This window comes from Taeniopygia guttata, chromosome 2 (assembly GCF_048771995.1).
Source record: "Taeniopygia guttata chromosome 2, bTaeGut7.mat, whole genome shotgun sequence".
In the NCBI taxonomy this organism is placed as follows: Eukaryota; Metazoa; Chordata; class Aves; order Passeriformes; family Estrildidae; genus Taeniopygia; species Taeniopygia guttata.
In genome coordinates, this window is record NC_133026.1 from 54,456,882 (window position 1) to 54,479,858 (window position 22,977).

Genomic DNA, 22,977 nt, shown 5'->3' on the forward strand with positions numbered 1-22,977 from the left:
GTTTCACTACCCTCTGAGAAAAGAATTTCCTCCTAACATCTAATCTAAACCTCTCTTCTTCTAGTTTCAAACCATTCATACCCCTTTGTCCTACCACCTGTGTAAAAAGTTGCTCTCCCTCTTTTTCAATAAGCTCCCATTAAGTACTGTCAAGCAAAAAGGAGGTCTCCTCAGAGCCTTATCTCCAGGCTGAACAAGCCCAGCTGTCTCAATCTGTCTTTGTAGGAGAGGTTCTCCATTTCTCTGAACATTTTTGTGGCCTTTCTTGTCCTACTCTAACAGGTCCACATCTTTCTTGTGTTGTGGACTCCAAATGTAGGCACAATACTGCAGGTGAGAATTTAAGCAAGGAAGAGTAAATTAAGCCTTATTATGACCCTCTGTCCCTTCATTTTTATTTACTTCACAATTTGAGGTTTGTTATCACACATCCTTAGAAGAATTTTTGCTGTATTCAGACTCCTTCTCTTGATCACAGATGCTTCTTAGTCTTAACTGGACCTTGATCTTTCTTGTTGGTTATTCAAGGACTCAGAGGAACCATGTCATAAAGCTGTTGAACTTGTGAATGGCTTTTATGTGCCATTCTCTTTCACTTGCATGATAGTTTAATGTCTGCTGTGTATCAGTGGTGTTTGTACTGATGAGACCGTGTGCTAACCCCGTAGCTTTAGTCATCTCATGCCTCAGTCTTGTGTGTCTTCAGTCTCCTTATATGTATCTGGGTGTTATACTTTATGATTTATTTTTCAGGTTTTGAGAGCTGTGAGGGACTTGAATGGTTTTATGGGCTCAGTTGTTATAGAAACCCTAAATCAGTCACCCATTTTCTACCCCAAGCTCTTTGCAAGTACCAGTGCAGATGGGGAAGAATAAACACGGATCTTCTTGCAGGTGGCAAGGTGACAGAGGTAAAAAGTAGTCCAGCATGAGGCAAAGAAAGCACCATACCCTTCAGGTGGTTTAATGTAGTGATAAAGAGTAACTGGTGTACAGGAAAGGGAGGGGAGATTTTTCAGGTCTGTAAGCAGTTCTGCTGCCTAGTTGTCAGTCTGTGGCTGACAGAACTGCCCATATCCTTCAGACACAGAAATCTTAAAATCAGTAATGTAATTTCTTAAAATCCATTAAAATACTAATCTTCTTTCTGCAAAATTTATTCATGAATAATGAAATTATTGACTTGTTCTAAAGGAAACTCCAGTGGGTTACTAGCAATAACAAATGCAACCCTTATGGCAGGGCAGGTCATTTCCCTGAAGAACCACATGAGTAATATTAAGGGCCAGACCAAGATGTCTCACCCCATCAGGAAAATGGAAATTTCTCCATCATTCAGGCTAGATTACCCAGCAGGGGAGTGAGGAGACCCCACAGTATATTACAGCCAACGTGCTATTCCAGGTCTGTCTCATTCTCCATGGGACTTTGAGTATATTGGAACTGTGATGGTAAAGAGTCGCCTACCCTCCCCCTTCTCTGGTGTGCTTAATGGGAATGTCTCTGCACTGCCTCCCCCAGGATCCCTATCACAAGGAGGCCTCTAGAATTTTTTGGAGGCCCCAGGGACAGGACTTTTCCCCTTAGAAATAGGGATCATTTAATCTGAGAGGCTCAATCTTCAGTAACTGGATTATTTAGCAACATTTTTCCTAAGTGATTCAAATACTTGTGCACTTTTAGCTGTTAAATAAAGGACCCAATTACCAACAAGTACTACTGAATGAAACAACTGATACTAAATATAAATTTCTAACTGTTCATCAGCAGTAAAAATTCTTTTCACGTTTCTTAGTACTTTTCATATTTCTTAGTACTTTAATGATTTGCTTTTAACTATTTCTTTCTCAGTGATAGCAGTTAAAAACAGCCAAGAGAGAGCCTGCAGTCTATGACTAAGATACTAATCCTCTTAAATTTAGTGCTGAATAATACGTAAAAGGTATTAGTGTGTAAGGAATAACTCTATGTGAAAACCTGCCAAACAAAAAATCATTGGACACTGTAAGTTTATGTCCAGAGGTATGAAAAAGAATAGGAATTCACTGGATTGGTATTTACCTTTTCACTCATTTGGTGTATTGCAGTAAACCTGGTATAGATGCAGTCAGAAGGAGTAGAATGGATGATATTAGCCTGGAAATTTCAGATTGAAGCCCCTGACTGAAAAAGCCAAATACTTTACTGCCCACTTGCCTGATACTGCAGCTGGATTTGACTGATGTTTTTTACAGCAATGTGGTGGAATGATTATCCAATCCTCAGAACAGAAAGAAGCATAAAAGTTGGTTCAGTTTTCATGGCATATTAGGTGTGTTTCACTTATTCTCTTAAACAGATATATGCCTGAGTCCTGTAGTACTTAAGAAAGTAAGTCTAGGAAAAGGTGTCAATATGGTCTGTGACCAAGCTGAGTGCAAGCTGCAGGAGGGATTATCTAGCAGCTGTGCTAGCCTGCCTGCTGCTGGAACCTCTGCCACAGGTTTACCACTCAGAGTGCTTAAGGGCAGAAGTGCCGGTATCAGAAATGATCAAGCGTGAGCAGGGATGAGCAAACCCTCCTGGTTTGTACGTTCACCCTGATTGGAGAGAAGCAGCCTTCTTAAGCAAAGAGATTCTCTGTTGGTTTTGCCTTATCTCTTGACTTGATTCATTTGCAGCAATATTAAAGATTTTAAATGAGCCCTGCCTGAAAATATACATGAAGATTATCTGTATTTTATTGTAATTTGGTGTCTTCTAAGGCAAAAAAAAAAAAAATCCTTTTTATTCAGGAGAACACTACTTTCTTAGCTGGATATACATTATCCTAAGAATTAACCATGAAGGAGAAAAGGAAGAAATACAACTTCAGTCTTGTGCTATCCTACTAGTCTAAGATAAGCTCTGTCATTAAAAGCCACCACCAAGACAATTTCTGAAGAGATCAGATATTGTGTTTTCGCTCAGTACCTTTTGATTCAAGAGTGAAAGCTTGTACCCTCTAAACACCAGTATTTCCTTTGTACTTGTACTCCTCTGTATTAATTAAGAGGTATTCTCTCTTTTGTACTCAAGGACTGAGACAAGCATGTACTTTCATCTTTTTCAGTATCTGTTTTCCTATCCTATCTATTCCATAGACTACTATTTTCTTATTAGGAAGTGTGCATCCCTGTATTTATTTTCCTCTCATATTTACAGCATGTGTTTTTGGGAGTGCATGATGGAACACCAACTGACTAGATCAAGTCTGGTCTTCTACACATTCAAGTTTTAAATTAGTTTCCCTTTTCCACTTGTGAATGTTTCTTTGTGCAGAAAACAAAAATATTGAGTTATTTCTAAATTCATTCACTGAACAGTAAAATCTGAAGATCATACTTAGAGATATTTTCTAGATAGCAAACAAATTTTAACTGGATAAAAATGTCCTTTTTTAAGAAAAAAAAGTTAATGCTAAGTAAGAAATTCCAGTATTGAGATTTTGCCGAGAAGTTGAAATAAGAGTTGTAATTTTAAAAGTACTTATTCTGAACCCTTAGAATGTTAGATGAGAAGAGTTTGGTTTCACTGGATTCAGAACCATATTCAGAATTGAATGGATTCATGCTGTATCAAAATGCAAACCCCAGTGCTTTCCCTGAGGTGTTTATTTATTCATTGGGGTCAAACTGATCTCACTGAAGATAGATTTAGGCCCTTTCTCATAATGTCATTGAAGCTATTTTACATTTAAACCAGAGTGATAAGCATCAATAGTCCCTGTTCTTGTTCCACCTGTGGTAGCAAGAGCTCCAAAAGTGACTTGTCAGTTTGGCTTCACACTATCCTCTGCAGACACCACCATGTTGCAAACATAAATAGGCACTGGGCTCCACAAACCTCTAAACCTACTGGGTGACCATACAAGACTCTTCATAAAACCATGTCCATTACAGTGCTCTCCCCAAGTTCAAGGATCTCTTTTCTAAATTTGCCAGAGAGAACAGCATAGTGGGTACATGTGGCTGGAAATAAAGATATCTAGCAACTACTTCTTGTAGTTTGCACTTACATGTTCCTCTTTTTGTCTGACTGCAGGAATGCAAGATGCCTCAAAGAAGCTTACAGAGTCTCTCCACGAAGTGTATGAGCCAGACTGGTATGGACGTGAAGATGTGAAAATGATTGGAGAGGTAAGATGTATGGAAAGAGGGAACAACTATTTTGGATGCAAATGGATTAATCTGAGCAGTTGTGGAGAAGTGTGCATCCAAAAATAATTGACCTTAATTCTTCATGTCATGTTAAATCCTGTTTTGTCAGCATATAAATTATGGATCTTGTGAAATGCAGCTCCTGCTGGCCAGATGCAGCACTTGCAGTGTCTGTTGTATGAACTAGCAGATAAAAGCTCCCACTCAGATAATGTCAGTGCGAGCGAAATTGGGCCTGATAGCATTTGACTGACAAGTTTGTACAAAGGTATCTTACATGCAATTTTATAGTCAGGATTCTCAGCTCAAAAGAATGTTAAAATATTATCAAAGCTGCTTATCCTGTTGTGCTATGTAACAACTGTTCAGCCAGTGTACTAAAACAGGATATCTTATGAGACACTTACCTCTCTCTGAGAAGAGTATGGAATTTAAAGGCAAATTAGAGTTCAGGACACTATTTATTTTTACTTTTTACCTTCTTCCAGTGATCAGAGAAGAATAGGCTTTTCTAGACAACACAGCAGGAATTTAACTTGAGTGCTCTGAATTGCCTGCTTAAAGAGTCTCAGTTCTGGGGGAAGTCTGTCTGCAAATGTGATGGTGGTGACAAGAAAGTGCAAATGGTTGTCATTGAAGTTTTTAATCACCTGGCATTCAGTTTGCAAGGCCTTCTTGATAATATAGTTAACAGTAAACCTGAATATAGAGCCATGTATGGATTGCTTTTCTTCTCTATGGTTGCCTTCTCCTACACTTCCCTGCTGCAAAGGGTTTTGATTTTAAAAGCACCCAGCTTCCAAACTGCTTAAAGATACATATTTTTTGTTCGATTGATTTAGGTTTTTTTATATTTTTTTATGTTAAACAGCAGGAAAATCTCATGCTGCATCTTGCTGTAACACCTTATCTTTTATCTGTAGACTATTAGATTTTACTCTCAGAAATTTGTAGTTGAGTATGAAAGCATCAAAATTTGGCTCTTAAGCTCTATTAGATATAAAGATAAATTTTAGGTGTGTGTTCTTAATAAGAGAACTACGGACAATATTACAAAATTGTCTGATATTTTTGGTACATAATCACAAAGGTAGATTTATGCATCAATTAGAGTGGTAAAAGCTCAGTTAGAACTTAATCTGGCCACTTCTATAAAGGATAATAAAAAGTGGGTTTATAAATATATTAATATCAAAAGGAGGACCAAGAAAAACTTCCATTCTTTATTGGGCATCCTGGGGAATATAGTTACCAAAGATGAGGAAAAGGCTGAGGTACTTAACACCTTCTTTGCCACAGTTGTCAACAATAAGACAGGTCATCCTTAAGACAGATGGCCTCTTGAGCTAGTAGATCGGGACAGGGAGCAGAATAGATCCCCTGTAATCCAGACAGGAGCAGTTAGTGACCTGCTGAGCCACTTCAATGTTCAGGAGCCTGTGAGACCAGATGGGATCCATCCTGAGTGATGAGAGAGCTGGCAGAAGAGCTCACTAAGCTACTCTTCCTCATTTGTCATCAGTCTTGGTTATTCAGGAACTCCCAAATGACTGGAAGCTAGCCAATGTGATACCCATCCACAAGGATGAAAAGGAGGATCCAGGAAACTACAGAGCTCTCAACCTGACATTGATGCCTGGCACAGTTATGGAACAGATCATCTTGAGTGCAATCACACAGGACCTACAGGGATGGTCTGGGGATCAAACCCAGCCAGATGAATTTAGGAGAGGAAGGTTCTGCCTAGCCAACCTTATCTCTTTTTATGACCCAGTGACTCACCTGGTGGATGTGGTGGAGGCTGTTGATGTTGTCTTCCTGGACTGAGCAAAGCCTTCAACACCGTCTCCCATGGAATAATCCTGGAAAAGCTGTCCATGGCTTAAACAAGTGCACACTTCACTGGGTTAAGAACTGGCTGGATGGCTGGGCTCAGAGAGTGGTGGTGAATGGTGCTGTCTCCAGTTAGTGGCCCGTTAGCGTCCCCAGGGATCTGTGTATGGGCCCAGTCCTGTTTAACATCTTTATTGATGATCTGGATGAAGGGATTGAGTCCACTATTGGCAGATTTGCAGATGACACCAAGTTGGCTGCCAGAGTCAATCTGCTGGAGGGTAGGAGAGCTCTGCAGAACCTCGACAGGCTGGATCAATGGGCTGAATCCAGCAATATGAGGTTTAACAAGACAAGTTCCAGGTCCTGCACTTTGGCCACAATAACCCCCTGCAGCACTACAGGCTGAGCACAGAGAGGCTGGGCAGTGGCCAGGCAGAAAGGGACCTGGGGGTACTGATTAGTGTGGCCAAGAAAGCCAATGGCATCCTGGCCTGTACCAGTAATAGTGTAGTCAGCAGGACAGGGAAGTGATTCTTCCCCTGGACTCAGCACTGGTGAGGCCACAACTTGAGTGCTGTGTCCAGGTCTGGACCCTTCAATTTAGAAAGGATGCTGGAGCATGTCCAGAGAAGGGTGACAAGGCTGGTGAAGTGTCTGGAACAAAAGTTCTATGAGGAGCAGCTGAGGGAGCTTGGGTTGTTTAGCCTGGAGAAAAACAGGCTCAGGGGAGATCTTTTAACTTGCTACAATTGCCTGAAAGGAGGTTGTAGCCAAGTGGGGGTCAGTCTTTTCTCCTAGGAAACCAGGAACAGGACAAGAGGACACAACTTTAAACTATGTCAGGGGAAGTTTAGGCTGGACATTAAGAATTTTTTCACAGGAGTGATTTGGCATTGGAATCAACTGCCCAGGGAGGTGGTAGTGTTACCATCTCTGGAGGTGTTCAAGAAAAGACTGGATGTGGCACTTAGTGGCATGTTATAATTCATAAGGTGGTGTTAGGTCATAGGTTAGACTTGATGATCTCAAAGATCTTTTCCAACCTAGTTGATTCTGTGAATCTGTAATTCTGTGAGCTAAGCCTAAAGTAAAAAACAACTATATATCTGTTCAGTTTAGGTTATAAATGATCATTCCATAAGGGATCCACTTAAAAGACCTTACTCTGTATGGTAGGAAAGATGATGGCTTAAAGAGTCCTTCAGCAATGTTGTTTGAGTCCATTAGCTTTCAGAATCTCCATTATTATAATTTGTTCAAAGTACGTATCAGCAAGATACAAAGGCAAACACACAAGGCTGGCAGTTGTTTGCTATGAGCTAATGCTGTCATGCTTTGCAGACCACTGCAATTAAATGCTGTGTTAATAAATTAGGTATTTATTTTAAATATGTTTAATAGATTCTAATCAGTCATTAGGGACTCTATTAAGAATAGGAAATGAATGAACTGAAAGCTGGCATCACACAACATTTATAATATGCCATATAGTAGGTTATGATAAAAAAACCACTTGGGAATAGCTTTCTATTACACAGATCGGCCACGAGTTTCGTGGGGTCAGAGGTCGGAGACAGGGACAACACACACTCCAATGTCCATGTGGCAGTAGAGAGAGTTTATTGTATGAACCCCTTTTTATAAAGGGGGCCTGGAAAACCCAGTCTGGATAGCTCATTGGTCTGATCTTTGATACCGCCCAGCTCCCGCACCAGGGAGATGTCTACAGTTTGGGATGGAACGTAATCAGTTGAGGTTCCTGTCTGTCAACCCACGGGCCGGTTTATGGAACTGGCTGGGTTTCTTATTTATAGACAAATTGCCCAGTACAAGCCAGCTTGTATATAATGTCACAGTTTTCCAGTTTTGTCAGTGAGGATAACAGCCCTGCAGAGCAGTGCTTACACCTATCAACCTCCCTCCCATCAAAGGGGAGGATGTTGAGTGATTTTTGAAATGCGCAAAGAAAGTGGGAATCGGGATGTTTAACATGTGCTAATGATTTGTTCAATGGAGAATCCAGGAACCTCAAGCACTATGTCTATGTAACAGGATTTGCTTCTAATAAGGAATCTTACCCACTGAGTCCTTGTCACATGAGCTGCATTAATATGTTCATGAAAATCAGAAAACTACAGTGGGTTTCTCCTGGTGACTAGCCCTGAGCTCCAGAGGGGATTGAGGAAAAGCACTGTACCTTCAGGGCAGAGGAGGGTGGCAGGGTGCAGATTTTGTTTATTCTGCCAGCTGATGTTGAGATGTTTCCTATATGTCATTCCAGTTCTCCAGCAGCACAAGGCAGAGTTCTTGTCTGCATCCACTATTCCATCAAATGTACCTTAATGACACAAAAAGAATGAGATGGAAAGACCTTTCCCTTTATTTTCTCTTCTTTTTTTTTTTTTTTTTGTTTTTGTTGTTGTTGTTGTACTTTCTTTCTCTGTAAGCAAGATTCATCATCAGTGAACATACTTAGACACAAGAGCTCCACCAGGTTCAGATTCTGTGTTACTGACCCTCAGGGACCTGAAACCCCGAGGAGCATCATGAATCCATGACATCCTTATTTTCACATAGCACTTACTATTTGAAATAATGAAAACACAAATTAATTATTAAGTTTAATCTTAGTTTGTTGTGAATTAAATTTGCAATATCAAAGTATTCCTTTTCATTCACCTTATGTTTATGCTCTGATTCATTTTCATAAAGAACATTTTAAAACTTGAAAAGATGAATCTTTGCCAATTATATTTGTATTTCTCCTATGTTTAGAGTGCCATTAAACTACTAAGTACATTTTTCTTCTTTCTACCTTTTCAGAAATGTGATGAACTTTGGGAAGACTTCCATCAAAAACTGGTGGATGGGTCATTGTTAACACTGGATACATATCTAGGACAATTTCCTGATATCAAAGTAGAGTAATGATTTTCTATAAAGAATAAGTTTTAAAGTTCTGTTGAGTTGAAAAATAAATTGAAAATGAGATTACAAGCAAAAAACATGAAAAACTGTGGGAGGTGAAAATCATGCTCTCCTATAATGTACAATATATTGTTCTATAAGTAAATTCCTGACATTAGGCAGGACTGATTTTCCAAATGAACAAAAATATTTTTCATGCCGCAGTATGGAAGTAGTATTTACATGGAAGTAAATTAGCCTTTGTAGAGGCAACTTTTATGCTTTTTTTTGCTCCTGTTTCTTTGGTATGAGATAATTTTAACCAATTTCAATTAGAACACATTAATGCCAGACAAATTACATGGAAAGCAGTTTTAGTTATTGTCTAGATGTGCTCGTAAGTATCTTACTTTTATTCAAGCTATGGTTCCTGCCTTTTAATTAGTTATAAAAAGATTTTGTATTACACATTACGAGAGAGTGTTATACAGATTCCAGCCTCTGGCACATGCCCATCTAGTGTACAGTCCAGAAAAATGACTGCTAAATGAAATGTGTGAGGATAAAGAAGCACTGCAGGTGAGAGGCGATACTTTGAATATGACTATATGGGTATAACTGCATTTTTTCTGTGAATGTTTATAACTGAGCGGGTAACACGCAGTCATTCCCTTTGTAATTTACATCAAGGACTAAAGAAAAAATAATCTAAGAATATCAACATTACTGATATACAGGCCTAAACTCACTTCTAAATCAAGGTGTGATTATGCCCTCTCAGCATGTGGATTACATAGATTTGTAAAGTCAATATCAAAGTATATCTATATCTTCAACTCCAGTATTTTAGGTACATGTCAGAACAACTACACAAGGAAGAATATATTAACATTTTTCCAACTCTAGAAAAAATGTATTAATTGCTGAATTTTTACACTATCTATAAGGGGAAAAGATAGCGTTACCATGAGTTTAACAGGTTCACTGATTCTAGAGAATGTGACAAGTTTTATGTAACACTGATACCTCAACTCTAAGCCCTATACCCATGAAAACCCTTTTCAAACTATTTGTAAATTGATTTCTTATTTAAAATAATGTGATTAGTTTGTAATTTTTAATATTTCCATGTTCCTCCTACATGATATAATAATTCAGATATGAAGAACAGGGAAGGGAGTATAAAAATATGTCATAAACCAAACTGACAACATAAATAAAATGGCTTTTTTAAAACTGTTTCTCACATTTACTTTCATTTCTACCCCTGTACAGACTCGCATTGCAAAACGAAGCAGAAAGCTCGTGGACTACGACAGTGCAAGGCATCATCTAGAAGCCCTGCAGAGCTCAAAAAGAAAAGATGAGGGCAGAATCACCAAGGTAGCACAATCAGAAACACGCTGGCAGACAACTTGGGGAGATTGGGTGGTATTTTTTTCTGTACAGCGCATAAAATTTCTCTTCCTTTTACTCCCTTAGAAATAATGGTATCTCAAAGCATAAATGTGTATTGAGTACTTTGGTTCATGTGATAGGCAGTCTCAGCCTCTTTCACTGAGTCCTGTTTGGGACCTAATTTGCTCTCTTGATGATCTCATCAGTCTCTTGATGAGACTGAGGGGACAGCAAATCCTGTATTGGCCTCCATGGTGTAAGACTGAGTAACATCCTTTGTTAATAAAAATTATAAAAGACTCACCAAGAAAGCAGCACAAAAATAATGTTGGTTTTGTTATGTCATAGTGATTTTAGAAGTCATTTGTTTCATTTTGGTTTAGGCAGAGGAAGAATTTCAAAAGGCACAGAAAGTGTTCGAAGAGTTTAACACTGACTTGCAAGAAGAATTGCCATCTCTGTGGTCACGGTAAGCCTAGAGAGATATTGTATGCAAGGCCTTAAATGGGGAGTAAGGACAGGGAATCAGGGAATTTTAATGAGCTGACAGAAAATGGATTGCTGGATTCTTGAAGATTCCATCTATTACCTTTATGTATGCAAGTGCTCCAAGAATATATGTAATGTAAGTGTATTTATGCTTATTTTTCCCTTGTATGTTGACACTTAAGATTCATTAGTGTATCTTCATTCTTAGGTGCAAAATGGTTTCCATTTTGTGAGTAAATAATTATCCTAAAGCACAGGGTAGTCTGTGGTGATTTGGGTCTACTTTTAGGTCATTTTTTATTATAACTACACCAGAAGACAGATTTTATGGTTTTGCACTGGTTATGTTGTGATGTTAAATGATTTGATGGCATAGGTCATTAAGTCAAGATGTTTAATCATGAATTGTGTTTATACAGAAAATGCAGACAATATGAATGAGAGAACAAAAGCAGTAGAAAAATAAACATCTCATTAATGTGTTAAGTTCTTTAACAACTGACAATCGGGAATGAAAATGTGAAGTATTGTTTGTCTTCTCTGCTTTCTGAATTAAATCATGTTAGATTTCAGACCAATAGAGGATTTCCCGGCTGTGTTTCTGCCTATTTCGGTGTAAACCTTCTTAGCACTTAGGGATATTTGTTTTATGGGCCTACTAAAAGTAAAACTGCATATGAATGACTTAGATTGAAGGCCCTTTTACTTCAGTAAATTTTGTATAAAAAGCAGTAGCTCGTCTCAGGGAAAGGTTGAATTTAATTTGAGCAATATGCATAATTTACTAAGCAATTGCTTTCAGAGCAGTTTATTTTAGTTATTAAAATTCTTCAGGAATAAAACTATCTATTAAGTTGACATTTTGCAGGCTTATTATTATTTCAAAGATAATTTTTGTTAATCAAAATTGGGAGAAATTATACATGGAAGTTTTAAATAGGGAAAAGAATAAAACAAAACCTAAGAAAAAAGCTTCTACTTTTAAAATGGGAAGTAAGCACCCCAAGTAAGCACATTCTTGACTGCATGCACAGAAATGTTTAGTCTATATTAAATTATTTTCTTTCATATACATGTGCATGTGTTTCAGAGCTGAGCTTGGGACGCCCACTCTTGGGTGTCCCAAGCTGTATCCTGAGCTGTATACATTAAAGCTGACCCAAGATGCAACTGCATCACCTTGATGCTGTGATAAGATTTGGGCACAGGGGCTCACATTGCTGGAATGGTACCTTTCTCCTTTAAAAAAATGCTTGTGTGCTGTCTGGCGGGAGATGGAAGCCCAGAGCAGCTTGCCTTCCCTGTGCTTGTGCTGTAGTTGAGGCCATCCTTTTCCACTCTTCTTTAAAAAAACTGAAGATATCTGATGTGAAGTAGTCTAAACTTGGTTGACTGGATGGTATGAAATACATATCTTAACACTAATGGAAATAATCATGAACAAATTAGTTTGAAATTTTGATATTTCATAATTTGCTTTGCTGAGAGTAATAGTCAAGAATGTTGTTTGTAGTCCTGAAAACAGTTAATTAATCTGCCTTTGTGCCCCCCCCCCCACATACCTTTTATTCTCTTTTTCCTTTCTTTTTGCTGTCCTTCGTAGACGAATTGGCTTCTACGTGAACACCTTCAAAAATGTATCCAGCCTTGAAGCCAAGTTTCACAAGGAAATAGCTTTAGTGAGTAAAACTGACTATCTCATGTATAATGGATTATGATATGCATGACAGATAAAAAATACCTTATAGTAAAAATCTAGCAGGCACACATGAGAATTTGCCATAGATCCAGATTTCTGCTATAATCGTAATATTTAATTTCTACTTGCCATATTCGTTTTCTCCTTAAGGAAGGGGCAGCCCCTACAATTTTGGATTGCAGTGCATTATCAGTTGTAGCACTAAATTCACTTTCTCCTTTGATAACTTACTGTTGCTATCAGTATTTTTGCTGTGTCCAATTGTTAAGCACCTCTCTGCTTTAATCAGTAGGAAAAAAAACATGTCAGACATTCCCTTCAAGTCTGCTATATGCATTGTCAGCAATGCAATATTTTATTTGTGACTGTTAGGCAAATCAAGCAGTTTCACTGAGGATCTTTTGAACATACCTGGCCAAACAGTAGTGTATCATCTATATCAAATTGGAACCAACATTTTTTTAAAAACTCACTTTACTGAAGCTCTGAAAATTTGATTAGATTTTTCAGGGGAAAACACAGATCTTCTTGGCTGCCCATGTTGCTTTAAACTTCAGATGACCTCCTTCATCAGAGCTTACATAGCAGTCAGCCATACTTATGAACTTGTTCTCTAAAAAACAGCTCACGTTTTTATAGAATTGCTATTATCTTTGATTCTATGGATTTTGATGGGTTTCTGATTAGGCTTTTGCTATACATGGCACTGAGAACTTTTGGAAGGTTTTATACTGTAACATAAAGTTATCAAGTTATCATTTATCAAACCAGATATATATTTTTAATCATTACTATAGTTGTTCACATAAACTCAGGCAACTGTTTTGTTTTCACAGTTATGTCACAAACTATATGAAGTGATGACAAAGCTGGGGGATCAGCATGCAGACAAGGCCTTCACCATTCAAGGGGCACCAAGGTGAATTTATTACCTTTTTAATGAATTGCATTGCTGTAGGCTTTGTGGGTTTCAGCATATGTAGTAATCACCTATACCATGTGTAACACCTACACATGGTAACAGGCATTATTGGTTCAGGATGGTAGATGAAGGTATCTGGGATTAGGTTCTTCTCAACAGGAGTAAATATGCAAAGCTTCCTTCTTCACTGATTATTTTTCTAGAAAGTCCTTTCAAAAACAAAAACAAAAAAAATGAAGGCAGTTTCAATTTAGCCAAGTTCATTGTAGACTGTTACATCAATTTGCACCAGCTAAGAGTATAGCTCATTTATTCTTAGATGCTTAGTTTACAGCTGTGTTCCTAACTTTCATAACTTGTTTAAAGCCTTGAAATATTGAGATATGTTTTTAGCCCTTATTATTAAGTCAGAATCCCAAACTTTGTATGTCAGCTTTTATCTCTTCTACTTACGTGGAAAAGTAAAGATCTGAGGGTACATCATAAAGCAAAAAATGATGAAATAAAGAGAATGTCACAAAATACCATATTTTTAAAGACTTTCAAGCAAAATCTTGTTTTAAAGTGCAAAACCAAAGGGAGTTTAAAATCAGATGGTGCTTTCTAAAGGTCAGTGGATGCCAGTACAGTATTTCTGATTTTTCACTTTCAACAAATGTAGCCTTTCTGCCATAATTTTATTTCTGATATTGATGTGTAGAAAAGGTTGAAATGTAAAACAGTGAGACTTATAAAGACACAATTATATTTAGAGTCACTATATAAAGCCTGAATTTCCATTTAATCCCAGCTAGTCAGAAGCAATCTGAACAGTGTTATATAGCTTTTCACATCCCACTCTAAGGGAAACTGCAGGGGATTCTTTTTAATGGATTTATTGGACAAAATCAACCACAAACGAGGCAAATATTATATCTGAGACCTATGAAGTGGTGAAGCTTAGAAGAGTAGATGGAACAGATGAGGACAGGGCAGACAGGGAAGAAGGACTGCAAGGGGCAGAGGCTGACCAAGGCAAACCTCCAGATGAGCCCCTCAGCTCAGAAATTGTGACAGAGGATTGCCCTGGACAGCAGGGCTTTCCCCACCTGCAGTCTCTTGCAGCCCAGTCATGGAAGATTTGTCTGCCCTGATTGTCTGTCAGGCGAAGTCTCCATCCTCTAAAGGGGTTGCCTACTTAGGGACTGTAATGTCAGCGGTCTCTACCCCCTCATGTGTGCTAGCCACTTCTTTCACATGTTAGGACTCAGCCCATGTAGAAGTTTTCCACCCAATGTCATAAAATCAGTTTATAACACAAAAGCCAGATAATGTTGAGGCATAAATAAAACTTAAAGTAGTTCCTCACGTAGTTGCTGCTAATTTACCCTCAGGATGGAGGTAGATTAAGGCTAACCAAAGAACATAACATCTGCCTCAAAAATATGGAAGGTATGTCTCCATTTGTTTTAATCTCACTTTGGAAGAACAAAGAATAAAATCTAAAATTTCTGACGTAATGCAAATTTCAGAATTACTTTTTAAGCAAATCACTAGGATTTGTATTTTAGATTATTTCAGTGATAGTCCATGCACGAATATTACATATTGCCTTCGGAGCTGTTAACTTTGGCCCATTTAGAATGGACTCACAATCTGGACTATGTTCCCATAAAGGATTTGTAAAACACTTTTATGTGATGTAAAATAATGTAGTGTTGGAAGATTTCAAATACATTTTGTAAATAGCGGGTATTTTATCCACCTGTGTCTTTTAGACCATGTCCAACATGCACATGCTTGTTCCCACTGAATTATTCATTCCATCATTGGGAGAAAAAAAACTACGCAACAAAATTATTTTTGCTGCAAATTACTAGATGTCATTTAATGTAGTGTGAACTTACTTTAAAAAAGCTTTCTAAAAATCCCTTTTTTCAGTTGCTTCGTTAGTGTCTTTTGCTGTCCTGTTTGCAGAGCCTTGTGTGAAAATCTGGATAGATTTTGACTTCCCGTATTAGTGATGATACTCTAAAAGACTCATAAGTGAGTCTTCACGAGATAAAACAGTTTTCCATTTTACATGCATGCAAAGTGGATACTAGACAAGTAAAATATCTAATCTTTCTTTTAAATAACTGCATAAAAAGAAATATCTTAAGAACTTGTGTGGTACCAAATATTCTGTACTGAAGGGAAATATTGTACCCTGGAACATACATTTCTTAATGACTGCTTATTTTTTCTCTTTTAATATTTCCACAGAAAGAGGTGGTGAGTGTGAGCTAAGTTTGTCCTTCCAAAGAACAGTTTTTCTTGTGTTAGCATTAGGATCATGTTTATGCTGTTGTCTCAATCAGGTAGTGCTTCTGCTCTCCCTGAGGATGTGTAGGAGTTGCTTCTACTGAATACTGTGGTTGTTGAGTACTGTAGTTCATAGCCTCCCTCATTGTAAGCTTTCAGCATATTTAGCTGAATATTTTCTCAGTGTTTGCACCAGGTTCTTTCATGGGAAGGGCAGATGCTTTCTACGACTTCATCAGATCTTTTCTTAGTATCAGCAGAGCTCTGTTGAAGTCGCTAGACTGCTGCTTGTTTATAATTATTGCGATTTGTCCTGCTAAATAGTGATACCTTTATAATAATCTTGGCTGTGTTTTGTTTTATTGAAACCTTTCTGAAGTTGCTGAGCTTTTAAAATTTGCAATATTCATTGTTATACCTTCCTGTGTTCTATTCCAAGAAGCATGTGAAATAAAGACAGTAAATCCATTTCACATTTTATAATAGTTATAAATTTATAAGTGAAATGTTATTTCAAGTATAGAATCTGAAGAAATGCAAGTACTCTTGTTTTCTTCAAGTTACAATGACCAGGTAAACAGATGTTCCAAAAATCAAGATAATTCAAAATTAAAACTTCCTGAATTTTAATTGTCTTTAATTGCACTGAATTTTAATTGTCTTTAATTGCAATTTTAGTTTTAGTCACTATATAATGGCTTTGTTCATCTCCAGTGTGTACTCTCTTTCTGGTCACTGACATTACATCAGGGATGCAGTTCACCCCTGATGCATCAGGGATGCATCAGATGTTGCGTGTGATTTTCAAGGTAATAAGTCAGCGAGATATATATGTCCTTGCCATGCCTTTGCTTCTGTCTAGTGATTCAGGTCCACTCCGCTTTGCAAAAACACCATCACCACCAGAGGAGGCCTCTCCCCTACCTAGCCCTACTGCTAGTCCCAATCATATGCTGGCACCAGCGTCTCCGGCACCAGCCCGACCCAAGTCACCTACACAGGTAAGGAGATGCCTAGCAGAGGGACCTGACCTGTTGTGCAGTGATAAATAACTGAGATGATGTATGTGGTGGATTTTTCATTAGGCTGTGACTGACTAGTGGCAGGGAGGCTACTGGTTCTGTTGCAATCTGTTCTGTTCATCGGTTGCTCATCCCTGTGTCACAACATGAATAGAAAATGGTTTTTATATTAGGAGAATGAAGAAAATGTTGGGTGCCTGGTGAATTGGTGGGACTTGCAGTGAGAAAGCAAAACATTTCTTGAAAAATTGCTGTCTCTAAAGGGCCATATACCAGCAATGATAGTTTGAAAAGCCTAATTCAAAACCTCCTTGTGAATTTTTGTACATTATATATTTCTGCTCTTCATTCATCTTCAAATTTATGCTTACCTTGCGAAAGATTAGCCAGTGAGTATCACTGATCTGGCCAATCTTTAAAACAATGAAAAATAAAGCTAGCTGAAAAACTGCAGTAATTAGCAAATTACTGATAATTAAAGTCTTATTGGTTGTTCTCAACACTGGGAAGTTTGACACTTATAATCAAGGGAGTGATTTCTATTCTCACTCGTATTGGTAGCATAAGAATTGATTTCATTCATCAGCTCCGTCAGTAGCATGAGTTGTACATGATACTTCATGTGCATTTCAAAGACTTGTGTTGATATTATGGATGTTTTTGGAATTGGGATAGCTTCTGTGCTGATTGCTGTTTCTATGCTGTCTGCACATCAGAAGAAAATTTATTTTGTATCTAGTAAGCATGCTTATTTTCCCTGGTCCCCAGAATGTGACAACTCACTGCCTGAGATTCACCTGGTGGGATTCAGACTCGTTGATGCCAATGTTGTTAGATCACTATACCACCTGAGGATTTTTTTTAATGGATTTATTTTCTTGGGGCTTTGATAGATTTAAAATTTATCCAATACTATTTGGTATTATTCCAAGCAATTAGTTTGTCATAATTATGTGCAGTATCACCCCTCCAGCTGTGGGCCGCATAGAAGAGCTGGTGTCTTGAGCTGTGTGCCTGTTGCAGCAGGAAAAAAAAAAAAAAACAAAAAAAAAAAAAAAAAACCAAGAATTTTAATGACTTTGAAACGTAGGGTTGTTTTGCTCTTCCCATAGTATTTATTTCCAAGTACTTGGTGGTGAACAGCTGAACAGTTCCATTCAACACATGGCTTATTCCCAAGGCTTATTTGGGGTGAAGCAGCCAAAGTAAAAAATTTGTTTAGGTCTAGCTTAAAGATTTTCTTTTATCCCTGAACTAGTCTGTGACATTTTTGCTGTCTGCCTAGCTGAGGAAAGGTCCACCAGTCCCACCACTGCCTAAACTCACACCCACGAAGGAGTTGCAACAGGAGAACATCATTAACTTATTTGATGACAACTTTGTCCCAGAAATCAATGTGACAACCCCATCACAGGTAAGCTTCAGTGAATTGTTTAGAGGTCCAACTTTCTAATCACCTTAAGTTCTCCAAGATGTGCCCTGGGGGCTGATCTTCATGGGGAGGGAGGAGGAGCGTGAAGGTACAATTACCACTTTCTGTTATCTTGAAAGAGTTACACATATGGTGTTTTGCCTTTGAATAGGTCACACATAATCACTCAAAAGGGCCAACACTGCTAACATATTGAAAAAAAAGAGCAATTTCCTGAGAGGTGTGACTGAAAATATTGTGATACAGTCATGTTTGAGATTTAAATGCATCAAGGTTGCATTACGTGCTGAGAGTTGATCTAAGATAATCTATTTATAGTTAAGCCTTCATGCAATTAAAGAATTAAAGGCTACTCCCAGAATGCAGGTGCTGTTGGCACTCTTTCTGAAGGGAGATGGCAGATCTTTTGCATCACTGTACCCTGACTTCATAGGAATTAATTACTCTAGGAGCATGAGCCTTGAAATCCCTGGTAAGAGTTGGTGCAACCTGTGCTGTGTGTGGCCCCTTGCATTAAATACTGTATCCAACTAACATGCACACATCAGGCCATCCAGGGAAGCAGAAATTAAAGGCTTTAAATTAGTGTAAGTCACATTTCCAGAATCCTTATAACCTTTCTCTAAGAGATTGGCATAGAAATGGAATGGCATAATAAAAGCGGGCATGCTTCTGAGAACTGAAATCTTTTCCTCATCTCTCAAGGAAAATGGATTTCCCTTTAGTGAGTGATTTATGTCCTTCCCTCCTCCACAGTCAATGACCAGGGAGTATCCTAAGCTCTTCCCTGGCCACCTTCTCATCAGTCATCTGCACTTTTCCCTCCACAAAATCCACCCACATCACTAAAGCATCTTTACTATATCTGAGATCTCTGAGTATGTACAGACATACCCAAATAATGTGATGTATAGATTTTGTATCCTTGTCTATGTGAACCGATTCATGAAATCCACAGGAAATATGGACTTACTCCTCTTGATGTTTAGGGCTCCTCCTATACTCCCAAAGCCTTTGTTGAGCAGTATGGAGAAAGCTATTAGACCTGCAGAGCCTGCCAATGGTACAGGACTTACCAAGGGACCACCACTGGTATCCCAGACACTGCTTATGCAGAGACACAAAACTAACAGACTAATAAGTAGAGCTTTGCTGCTTTTGTACAGTGCTTTGGAGAGGATTACGAACAGGCCAAACTTTTGTTTCTTGAAACACAAATATCCTGTAATTGTTGTTGTTCCTCCTTCTTTACTAAGCAATACTGATCCATTTGCTGCATTAGTACAAGATGGTGAAAGAGAGTTCTGCTTGATGCTGTTGAATATTTGTGCACTGATTCAACAGTGTCTTACACATCCAGGTTATTCATGGTCAAAAATTGATTTAATTACTGCCTAGTAAAAGAAGGAGGTGAGAAGATGAAATATCTGGGTCACCAGATGAAAGGATCATTCAAAAATGTGTGTTCCTTGCTTTATTTCTTCTTTTCTTCACATTACATTTCTCCCTACTGTCCAGTTACTAACTTGGACATTGTAGGCCTTTATATGGCCCCTACAGATACATAATGTGTCTGAGTGTGCCTGACACCTTTAAAGTGAATGGTCCATAACTGCTAAGGCTATTTTAAAGCTTGTACAGACTGTGTACAGAGAGACCGTAACAGTTCTGGTAGTCCTTGAACGTTTCTTCTGCCTTCTTCATTCCTTGTACATACCTCTGAGAGGTACATCCTTGCTTCTGCCACAGCTGCCTCTTTCAAATGTTTAATTTATTCATGCTTCATCATGCTGTGGTGGAATAAATACAGGATATTTGGCAGACCTTCTTATCATAGGTTTGTCCCTTATCGAAGGATTTCCTGAGGTTGCTGTTTCTCCCGCATCCCCCTGTAATGTGGTATCTTAGGTACTCTGTATGTTTATTTGGGTCACTGAAGTTGAGCGTTCTCTTCATTTTGGTCTGAGGGGCATGGGTAACTTTTGCTATCAGTCATCAGTACCCTGACACTTCCAATACCTTATCTGGTCTATGGCCTAAGTAAGACTCCTGTTAATTTGATTCCGTCCCCGAAGGTAGCAACTTCATTCTTAAACCTCAGTGAAAGAAGACATCTTCTATGTCTCCATCCAATTCCAGTATGCCAGCAAATGCTGTTGTTTCATCAAGTTGTATGACCATATGAGTATTAGTGCCTCGAGAGCATGTGTGATGAAATCTACATACACTTGATGAAAGGCATCAGTGAATGAATGTAATGTTGGTTACTGGTGGGAGCGGTGGATTTGACTTTTTAAAGTGTGAGACTATAACACTGGCTTCAGTGTATCAGACCAGTTATCTGACATCACCAGTGATGACAGAAGGCCAAAGAAAGAAGATAAATCAAGGCAAGCAATGTTGGTACTCCTGACACCCTCTTCTACTAGAGTCTCTTAGCCTCCATTCATTTGCGACTCTGGGGCTTCCTTCCTCTTCATGATTTATACCTATTTAATAAGCCTCAGCAGACTACTTTGCCACAAATTTATTCAGTCTTTCAGCATGTGTACATTTTTCACATTCACACTACCAGAAGCCAAGAAGGTCCCCAGCTGGACCCTGTGCTGCATGGAGCAGCACCACTTCTTTATTTTACATTTGCCCCCATCAACTTTGCTGCCAAGTGCTTTCCTGCCTCCCTGAAGAATCTGGGAGTAGCCAAACCCCTCTCACACTGGTAGAGACATCACGCCTCCTCACATCATCCCTGGCACCTCTTACAGACTGAAGAGTTCTAGGCCACTCTGTCATTCCTAAAATGGCAGCTGAGGAGCTCTTTTGACCATATTTGCAGGTGACACAGAGATTTAAGGTATTTTGTGGCATAATGGTAGAGATATTTTATAGTGACCTTAGAAGCCTTGGCTAATTTATTAATTGTAAACCAAAAAGACTCTATCATATAATCCGGTTTAAGAAGAGCATATCATAGAATCATAAAATGGTTTTGGTTGAAAGAGACCTTAAAGAGCATCTATCCCAAAGATCCCTGCCATGGACAGGGATAGCTCTCACTAGACCAGGTTGCTCAAAGTCCCATCCAACCTGGCTTTGAACACTTTTAGGGATGGAACATCTATGACTACCCTGGGCAACCTTACTGGGCAGCCTTCCAGTGCCCTACTATCAGATGTTTGCTAAAGTTTAGAGCTAAAGACAGCATTAATTGTAAATTGGTATACATGTTCAGAATTAAAACTTAATTCAAATGCATTTGGATCCTTCTGTATTGGCTTTTTACTAATGTTTGTGTTTGGGAGAGACTAACTTAGAATGTATGGACATTGGGTGTCATTTATGTAGTTTGTAACTTTGATGTATGTGTCAAAGCACTTCAAAAGGGCCTTCACCATCACATGATGCACACTCAACACTTCTTTCATAGGGTTGTGACTGTTTAGCTTGAAAAGACAAAGCTCTACTACAGAGAAACCAAAGACATAATAAGAGTGAATCTCATAAAAGTAAAACTTATACTAAAGCTCAGGAAAATCTTCAGAGCTTCCGCCCCTTCTGGTGTGCATCACAGCTAGTAAATCTGTGGGATGTTCTGGTTTTTTTCTTGATTATTTTAATATTTTACTGCTCAGGTCAGTTTTTAAAAGATAAGTTTTTCAAGAGCTTTATTTCTCTTCTAAAAGAACGAAGTACCTGAAGCTAAGAAAGAGGAATCATTACTGGATTTGGACTTCGACCCTTTCAAGCCAGAAGCTGTATCAACAGGAGTTAGTCATTCACCCATGTCTCAGGTATCTCTTCACCTTGACATAGTCAAAGCATATGAATGCAATATACTGTGTTTGGTAGAAAAGGTTTGCCTCATGTATTAACAAGAAGTATCTGAAAAACTTTATCTTCCTGAGAAGCGCAAGTGAGCCTTCTGTCTTCCTCGTCAGTAGCCATGCACTTGATGATGTACTGGAAGGGAGAGGAAATCGTTAGGTGGTAAAATGAGATGTCTGCTAATGAGAATGGTTGCTGGTACCTTGGCCTTGACTTTAGCAAGCTGTTATTTTCCATCGTTAGAATAACTCTTAGTGTAAATATTATTATTCTCCAGTGCTTGTTTTTCTGACAGCTTTTCTGACCTTTGATTCTTCATGTCTGGAAAGATGCCTTAGAGGACCTAGGTCTCATGGTGTCAGTGTGCAGTTGCTTTACTGTGATGGAGTTTCTGTATCAATCAGTGGTATGATCTGAGTGATTTTGCTATTAATCTATTTTAGACCTAACCTCAAGGAAAATTAGAGTATGGAATAGGGTGCTTTCTTGTAGAATATTGTGTTATTGAAAGTCTACATTTAATATTAATATTTGTAATGGTTGCTTTTTGCAGCAATATAAAAAAAAGATGAAAACTAAAAAAAAAAAAAAAAAGCTAATATATCAAGTTGCTGATATTCATTGGCTCATCCTACAGGACATGCTATTTTAAAATCTAGAATTCATCCTCACTACCCATAGGGCAGGTAGCAAAATAGGGAAGATCTTGTGGCCAGCATGTCTGTATCCCTGTTTTGTACACAAAGAAGCATTGTTAATACACTGTTAGCAAGAGTTATCATTATTCTGGCTTGTTCTGTGAGACATCAGAAGACTTACCAGCTGTTCAGAAATGCAGCACTGGGACAAGAAGCTTTAAGGCTGAGATGGTCCTGATTCTCTTCTGATCTCTACCTCAGTTAATTAATTTCTTATTCAGTGTGAAGCCCTAGTTATGTAATGAGATCTGTAGTGATCTCTGACAGGGTATGTGCTGTCAGAAAAAT

At 38.4% G+C, this 22,977-nt stretch overlaps 1 protein-coding gene across 2 annotated transcripts in view; it reads left to right on the forward strand.

Moving 5' to 3' along the window:
* AMPH (amphiphysin) overlaps window positions 1-22,977 on the forward strand; it is a 117,340-nt gene that overhangs the window by 67,711 nt on the left and 26,652 nt on the right. For both annotated transcript variants that reach the window (XM_072924041.1, XM_002198924.7), the window contains exons 4-12: window positions 4,063-4,157; window positions 8,838-8,933; window positions 10,197-10,304; window positions 10,703-10,788; window positions 12,412-12,487; window positions 13,344-13,426; window positions 16,575-16,713; window positions 18,020-18,148; window positions 21,850-21,957. In XM_072924041.1, the coding sequence (XP_072780142.1) occupies window positions 4,063-4,157; window positions 8,838-8,933; window positions 10,197-10,304; window positions 10,703-10,788; window positions 12,412-12,487; window positions 13,344-13,426; window positions 16,575-16,713; window positions 18,020-18,148; window positions 21,850-21,957 (920 nt within the window). The remainder of the gene's footprint in view (window positions 1-4,062; window positions 4,158-8,837; window positions 8,934-10,196; window positions 10,305-10,702; window positions 10,789-12,411; window positions 12,488-13,343; window positions 13,427-16,574; window positions 16,714-18,019; window positions 18,149-21,849; window positions 21,958-22,977) is intronic.